Raw genomic sequence first — 8237 nt, 5'->3', positions numbered from 1 at the left:
TTATTTTTGATTTTATTTATAATATAAAAATGTTCAAGTGTCAACAGTCAGGTGTTTGGACATTTCAGGGCAGAGTTCCCATTTGTTTCTGTTTGGGATATATATATTTTTTAACAATTGCCTTTTTTTTTTTTTGACAAATTAGCATTGGATCCAGTTTTGGGGACTGGGGAGGGGAAGGGCTGGAGAGGGAATGAAGTCATAGGTGGGCTGGGGTTTGCGGGTGGGCTGTGAGAAGGGAATGGTGTTACTTTATTGCTAAAAGGGGGAATCGAATACACTGTCCAGTGGCTCTTCTCGGTCCCAGCGTGACCATGCATCCAATCTAAAGAATCTGAAATGCAAAGGACATGCAGGCATAAAATAGAAAAGACGACCTGTAACTGTAAACGAAGGTGCTGCAGAGGACAGAGGGCGTCCTGGAGGCCGCAGGGGAGGAGGAGCCATAAACATTGGGCCCCTGGTAGAGCTGCCCCCTCCCTGGGCTGGGGCTGGTGGGGAGACCTTTTTCTCTGTGAGGGGCAGGGAGGGTCCCTCCTCATTCTGGTTGCTGTGGGGAAGGCCTTTGCCTCCCCCCTTCTCTCCGCAGGAAGTTACCTGGTTCCCAAATCTGGCTCACAGCCTAGGATCCTGCCTTTTCCCGGCTGGTAGGGGCCTAGGACTCCGGGCCTGACCTCCCCACCACCCTGGGCTCTGCTAGAAAGGCTCCTTCCTCAGGTTCTTCTTTCTCATCCCTACCAGCTCAGGATCCCACGGGGCCCCCCACACCCCGCAACCCAGCCGTCTCTCCAGGAGCCCCAGATTAGCGTTACAGCAAAAGGCACCACAATATAGGTTTCTAGTAAAGAGTCAAAAAATTGGCCCATCTCTCTTTTTTTTTTTGTTGTTTCTTTTTTTTTTTTCCCGAAGCTGTAAATCAGGATGTTACATATAAATAGTTTCCCTATAAAAACGTCTTTGCCGTTAGCTATTATAAGACAATTTTTGCTAAAATGAAAATAAAACATTTTGTTATACTTTTTTTTCCTTTTATAGAAAATAAAAATATTTTTTATTTCTTTTTCCCCCCCCTCCTCTCGTCTCCGTTCTCCTTGAAGACAGTGGGGCGGGCGAGGTGGAGGGGGCCCTAGAGAGGCGCCGAGTCCTGCTTGGCCCGCGGGGACGGCCCGCGGCTGTGTCTGCTGCTGGCCCGCGTGCTGTGGCTGTCCAGGGAGTAGTAAGTCCTGCTGTCGGCCGCCGGGCACAGCGGCGGCGAGTCCGAGCGCAGCGCGTCGTGCGCCGCCCGCAGCCCGAGGAACGGCGTGCTCTCGGCCGCCAGCGCCCCGTCCGCGTCGTCCGCGTCGTCGTCCGAGGCCGAGGCCGAGCCGCAGCCTGAGCCGCTGCTCAGCGACAGCGAGTCCCGCGCCGCGCGTGCGCGCTGCGCCGCTAGCCCGTTCAGCCGCGAGCGGCGCCAGCGCCGGGGTCCCGCCGACGTCCTGCGGGACGCGCCGCGCGCGCGCGGCCGCGGTGGCGGCGGCGGCGGCGGCGCGCACTCCTGCGTGGTCTCGTACTCGTCGTCCTCCGGGATGCGGAAAGGGCTGGCGGGCAGGCTGCCCAGGCTGCCGCCGAGCGCGCACGCGCTGCGCCGCGGCCCCGGCCCCGCCGCGGGGTAGTAGTAGCTGTCGTAGCTGCGCTGCATGTCCGCGCCGCCGGGTCCAGGCCCGGGGCCCGGGGGCGCCGGGTGCCGCAGGAGCGGCTGCTGCTCTGCCAGGCGGTAGCTGATGGGCGCGGCGGGCGGCAGCGACACGGCATGCGCGGAGTTGGGAGACGTAATCTCGAACGTGGGCACCTGCGTGGCCAGCGAGTAGTGGAAGTCCACGGGCGAGAGGCGCGCGGGCGTGGTCAGGGCCGACACGTACCTGCGGGGAGAGGCAGAGGCGAGGGTCAGGGCATGGGGAGGATGGGGGGATCCCTACCGTGAGAAACTCTTGAGGAACCCTGACCGCCATTCCCGAAAGCCTCTCCCGTTTGTTTTCTCATCGGGGATAAGCGCGGTGTTCGACGCACTGCCACTCTGGGATGGCTCCAGGAATGTATCAGGAACGCGCCCCGTGTCCTCTCCTCCCCTCTCCCGGTGTTTGCTCATAGTGCGGCCATTATGCTCAGGAGACCGACTTGGGACACTTAGGCGCCCCACTCAAAAGTTCCTATGTCCGGGAAGTGTCAGCGCTGGGGTTTGAACCAGAGCAGACAGAACCAGGATGCGCACACCCAATACCTTGTCCCCTGGACTCACTGCCTCTGCAGGGACAGCCCATCCGTGGTCTGATGGCTTCAGCGAGGGAGACATTCCTTTCCATACCGAAGCCAGAAGCTGCTTCGGGAAAGCGACTATTTACATTAGGGAAGGGTCTTCATTAGGACAGGGCCCATCGACGTCCCTGCTTTCCTTTCAGACTAAGGGAGCAGACTTGGACCAGCCCCAGTCCCTGTTGTATTCGGAATCAACTAACTCCTTTTCTTCCCTCAGCCACATATGGGTCTAGCTTCTGAGCCCTACTTATTCCCCTGTCCTGGGCTACCTCCTCATGTTGTCTTGTACCACCCCAGGAGCGCTCCTTTCCTTCACTGCATAACGCATATGCAGTTCCTGGACCTTGTTTTTATTTTTGTAGTCCTGGGGTTTGGCCCTCAGGATCCTCCCAAGTAGCTGGGATTATAGGCAGGAGCCATTGCTTCTGGCCTCCAAAGTGTTTTTAACTTGCAACTCTACTCAGGAGCCCCTTGGTCCTTACCCACCCAATTCTTGCCATCCATCCTGATCCTTACCACCTTCCAAGCAAGGGCCCCAGACCTTTGGCTATCCAGGTGATCCTAATCTGCCTGTTTAGGCCCAGTGCCTTCTGGTCTCTCCTGCTCCTGGCACTGCACTCAGCAGCTATTGTCTTAAGTGTTTATGTTGGAACAGCTCCATTAGTTCATCCTGTCTGTAGGCTTTCCTATAGTGATAATACCTCTCACTTTCCTACCACTCAAAGGGAACTTTGGACTGGAGTTGTGATTGATGCCAGCAGAGGGGGAGACATGAGGTCTGGTCATGTGTTCTCAGGTGGCCTTCACAGGAACCACAGGCATGGGTATTGTTTGCCTTGATGTACTGAAGGAAGAAGGTTCAAGGTAAGCAACCTGCTCCAGATCACACCAGCGAGGGAAGGTCTTGGGAAGCTTGGTTTTGATAAACCTAATTGCTTCCTGGAACTGGTAGTCAGACTGCACTTTTCTGTCTCTGGATCTTCTCTTGTGCTTTGCTTTTTCCATCAGGGATTATGACTTCTGGCTTGTCTCCAGCCTGGGCGCTCCTCAGGAGCCCCGAGGGCCATTGCTGGAGTAGGTGGCTTGGAAAGGAGCAGAATTTACTCCTTCTCCACAGTCTTCCTTTGCTTTCCTCCCCTAGGCCACTGGAGGGCTGAGCAGTGTGGGAGGCTAATCACCATGACTCCTAGCTTGGAGTCAGGGAAGAAGTGGGTTCTTGGTTCTTACTGCATCTGTTGTTCAGGATCCTCACAAAGACTTGAATATTGGGACTTCAATGCTGATGCTACCAGGGCCTGGGATCAGTGACCAGTATTGGCTCATGGCGTTCCTGTCTGGTCAGGGGTATTGAGGACAGTCTTCCTTCCTTTCCACCCTCTAATCTACTTGGTCTTGGTGTCTTTCTGTCCCTGCTGGGATGTGGGCCTCTGGTGCACTGGGCCAGGGTCCTCGTGGGTCCTGGTTGTGAACAGCATTTGTTTCTAATACTTCAGGGCAATTACTCATATCCTCTTCTATTCTGGAAGTGTCCAAGGAGACCAAATAGACTCGCTGTAATCCCAGTCCTGCTAGACCATTTAGCCTACCGAGGACCTTGTTTGCTCACTTGGACAAGGAGGGAATGCTATTTTCAGTGAGTGCATTTGAAGGGACCCGAGTGTCCCTTTGGGTCAGTGGCAGCAGCCTTCTGGTGGAGCCCAGGTCCAGGGGGCAGGAACTGACCTCTCGCTGTGTGGGGAGTCACGCAGGGAGTCTATGGAGTCGTGGTAGGGTGGCATGGCAGCCCTGCGCCGCTCCTCTAGACTGTAGGCCGCTGCCCGCCGTGCCCGGGCCTCCACGCACGCTGGGCTGTTGCACTTGCTGGTGCCCACGGATGATAACATGATGCCTGACTGGGAGTCAGAGGTTAGACTCTCCGAACGTTCCAGGCTCCACGTGTGGCTCTCGTGTCTGGGAAAGTCAGATGGGGCAGGGTGAGGCAAGGGGTCAGAAAAGGGCAAATGAGGTCCTACGGCCACCACTTCCCAGGTTCATCCTAGCCGTGGCTCTTTTGCTCAGCTTCTTCTGGTGTAGAATATCCCAAATGTCCATCTCCTGTAAGGTGTCCTCCCTGCAAGGAGGACTGGAGCCCCCCGAGATGTGTGAGCTATAGCCTGCAGAGGGCTCTCTTCCACCCGTATGCTTAGTCACCCATCTTAGCAGCCCAGCCCTAGGGGCCCCGACTTTTCTATGGTGCTCCCCAGGAAAGGAGGGCCCAGCCATGTTATCTCTGGGCTATGTGGACAGGCCACACCAGTTCTGGAGAGAAGACTTTGTGGACTGGATGATTTGTGTGGCAAACTTAGGAGAAAGTGTCAGCTAGCTCTGGCGTGCTGAATGGGATAAAGTACTGGAGTCTGCAAGGTTCTGCAGGCCTTGGCGCTGCCCACCTGTGGCTGGAGGTGGGCGTGGCTGAGGAGCAGTGGTGAGAAGGAGAACAGGAGTGGCTCCCGGAGAAGGTGGTCTCAGTTTCCCTCCGGATGACATGGTCGGTGGCTGGCACATTCTTGGAGATGTACTGGGACAGACAAAGAGTTGGGGGCAGTTAGTGATGGAGATGGGTTGACACTCCTTGTTAGGGACAGATATGTAATGAGTGCTGAGTCCTAGATTAGGAGTGATCTATTGGATGAGGTATGAGCTGATGATGGATTAGTAGTGCTGGGCCCAGCTACTGCACCTACCACCCCTTCCCCATGGCAGGGGGCAAAGAAAAAGGCAGAACTGGCCAGCTGTCTCTGAGAGCTCAGAGGCTGCCTGGGAGCACCACTCACATCTGCCATCTGGATCTCTTCAGGGTCCAGCCGAGGATGGCTAGGCCCATTGGCCAAGCTCCGGTTCTGGTGTGCTGGACACATGTTCTGGCGGAGGTGGTTGTGCATCTGTTTCCGCTGTTTTCTATTCAGGGGAAAAGGTGGGTGAGCTTGGCACCTCCCCACTCAGTGCATGAACTTCCCAGGGGACCTACGGTGAGGGAATGCATGGAACCCACTGCTTTCTAGCTGTGCTACTCTGGCCATTTTCAGAAGCTCTGCATGTCATATCACTCCTCTGTCTAAAACCCCTCATTAGTTCTCAGTGCCTGTTTCTCCCTCTAGCTATATATCTCTGCCCACCCTTCCACCACCAGGTTGCCACATTGGGTGACAGCTGATTTCCGATGCTCTGTGGTGCCCTGCCTCCCTGGGCTCCCGGGTTGGTGCCTGTGTGCCTACTAGTCCACTCACCTGAGCACTTTCTCTGCATCTTCACATATAATCTTTTCTTTTCGTCCCTCCTCTCCCTCCCTTTCATTTTTGTGCCAGTCCTGGAGCTGGGTGCTGTACCACCTTTAGCTTTTTGCTCAAGGCTAGCACTATACCACTTTAGCCACACAGCTCCACTTCTGGCGTTTTGGTGGCTAACAGGAGATAAAAATCTCACAGACTTTCCTGCCTGAGCTGGCTTTGAACTGTGATCCTCAGATCTTAGCCTTCTGAGTAGTTAGAATTGCAGGTGTGAACCACTCACTTGCCTGGCTCACCTAGAACTCTTGCTGGCTTCTCTGCCCTAGCTTAACTGCTGTTTCCTCAAGGAAACCCCTTGCACCCTCCAGCTGAGTCTAAGTGCCTCTAAACTGTCCTGTGACATTATACCTCTTGCTTGGAGCACTGGCCCACATGCCTGGGGCAGGATGTGGTATCTAGCAATATTGAAGCATTGAACGAATATTCAGTGAAGAAAGGAGTAAATGCAATGGGGATCAGAACAGTAGCTTGCTTCCTTCCCAGATTTTGGCTTAAATTTTCCCACGTGGACCTTATTTCCTTCTCTAGGGTTCCAGAGCTTCAACCCTCTCCTTAGTCTTGGCAGCTTTTCTGGTTCTGGATTTATCCAACATGAAGCTAGAACATTAGGTCCCACTGACAGTGGCATCCTGAGTTCAGACTCAGGGGCTCAGTCCCTGAAATGGCTATGCCCAGACCCTTGATGTCAAGATAGGAACATTTTTCTGTATTATACTACTCTTAGCCTTCATTAGCTCTTATTGTCTGCAGGATAAACACATTCTCTAGTTTGCAGTATGACCCTGTGGTGGCCTGCTATCTCTTAGCTCCTCTGATTCTATCCCTTTGCGTCACCCATCCTGGACTGCTCTACAGTTGTTCTATCTCCCTTTGCCCTTCAGCTTGTACGTACTCTTCCATCTGACCTGCCAGATTCCCAAGGTTATGCTCCTCCTGTCCTCTGTCCAGAGGTGGCCTGCCCCTCTGAGCTTCTGTCTCAACCACTCCCAGGGTGCGGTCAGGCAGTGCCTCAGCGGCATAGTCTCTTCTTTCTTTTGTCTCATTGACTCAGTGTGTACCACCAGATAGGGCACAGGCTCCAGGGCCTTGTGGGGTTCACTGTGTACTCCTCACAATGTCTTTTGAGTTACATAGTAGGCTTATTTCAATGACAACTTGAGGGGTTCCTCAGTGTGCCCAAAGCTCCATCAGAAACTTCAGATCTGGTTTGAGACTTGCCTTTTTTCAAAGCCTGTGTCTATGACCCGTTTTGTCCAGTCCCCTTCTCTCTCCTCTGATTGCCTGTCCAGCCCCTTGGCTCCACAGCTGCAGAGAGAAGGCTGGAGTTGCGGGGGGTACTATTTGGCACCCTCAGAAGAACATATTGGAGGCCACCCTCTGGCTTGACCTGGCTGGCCTCAGCCTGAGAGTTTCACACTCACTTGGTCTTGCAGTAAGCAACCACGCAGACAATGCCCACGACTAACAGAGCCACGCAGATGCCGGTGATGGTCAGAACCCTCTTCTGGTACAGCTCCTCAGCCTCTGTAGGATCAGAGTCTATGTGAGGGGTGCAGATATCCCCACTTTCCAGGCCCTAGGCTCCCTCAAATGAGGTCCCCCCATCTTATGCCTGTTCCTCTAGACCTGTCCACTCAAGGACCTGGCCACCTCTCCCCAAACTACATGCCTGCTCAGAGCACATGAGTGGAAAATGCAGGGGGGAAATGGAAAAAGATGGAGTGGAGGCAACTCGAGGAGGGAAAGGCAAGCCGCTGGCCAGCACAGGCCCTGCTCCACAGTGGCCCGACAGGTCTTCATGGCAGAGAACATGGATATCCTGGCCAAAGACCTGGCTCAGCCACCTCTGTGTCCCTTAGAAGGGCTGGTGATAGGACATCAGACCCAGACTTAGCAGGGACTAGGGTCAGAAACAGGACCAGAGAAGACTTGGCTGCAGGGAGAGGGCATGGGAAGAGAGGCTCCTGTCTATCCTTATGATCCGGGCAGGATTCTGGCCTGGCCCATTCTATCCTCCTGTCTGCTGCCCGCGGGACAGCACATCCCTCTGGTATCTCAGGCTGCCCTTGGGCACCAGTGGCAGCTCCCATCCTTGCTGGCACACTGTGAAACAGTACCACCCATCCCCTCAGAAAGGCCTAACTGTCCTTTCGTCTTCCTTGTCTGGTAAGGCCATCCTGCCCCTCTAGAATAGAAATAGCCAGGAGGAAGGAAAGGAAAGGGCGACAGCACTGGCCACAGTGAAAGTCATAGTCTAGAAAGCTATCCGGCCCCACCTGCACTGCTGGCTGGCCCTTCTGCCTTGCCCCTGCCCCCCTTAGCTCAGTGACAAGCTGCAGCAGGACCATCGTACTTGGTAAAGCCCTGGGAAGCATCCCTAACTTTTAGGGCTTGAAGCATCCCCTGTGTAGAGATGTCACTCACACACGTAGACTTTTGCATGTAGTTAGCTATATGCTCCAGGGATGGAAACCCTCTCCCCAGGTGTATGGACCTACACTCAGGTAAATTCTTAGCCAACTAGCCCCTGGAGCTCTGTCTACATGCCTCAATCCTGTACAGTCAGGCATCTGTGTCCACTACTTTTGGCCATAATTATCAATAAGTCCTATGATGACT

At 54.5% G+C, this 8237-nt stretch overlaps 1 protein-coding gene across 2 annotated transcripts in view; it reads right to left on the bottom strand.

Annotated features, from left to right (window-relative positions):
• Nrg2 (neuregulin 2) overlaps nt 1–8237 on the bottom strand; it is a 187907-nt gene continuing 179670 nt past the window's right edge. For both annotated transcript variants that reach the window (XM_090331406.1, XM_090331405.1), the window contains 5 exons: nt 7040–7142; nt 5106–5229; nt 4722–4849; nt 4015–4242; nt 1–1898 (listed from right to left, as the gene is read on the bottom strand). In XM_090331406.1, coding sequence (XP_090187532.1) covers nt 1127–1898; nt 4015–4242; nt 4722–4849; nt 5106–5229; nt 7040–7142 — 1355 coding nt within the window. In that variant the 3' untranslated portion in view covers nt 1–1126. The remainder of the gene's footprint in view (nt 1899–4014; nt 4243–4721; nt 4850–5105; nt 5230–7039; nt 7143–8237) is intronic.

The sequence above is a fragment of the Megascapheus bottae genome, chromosome 4 (genome assembly GCF_031878675.1).
Source record: "Megascapheus bottae isolate mThoBot1 chromosome 4, mThoBot2.hap1, whole genome shotgun sequence".
NCBI classification, from domain to species: domain Eukaryota; kingdom Metazoa; phylum Chordata; class Mammalia; order Rodentia; family Geomyidae; genus Megascapheus; species Megascapheus bottae.
The sequence above is the reverse complement of the archived record's forward strand: the minus strand, read 5'-3'. Positions and strand labels throughout refer to the sequence as shown.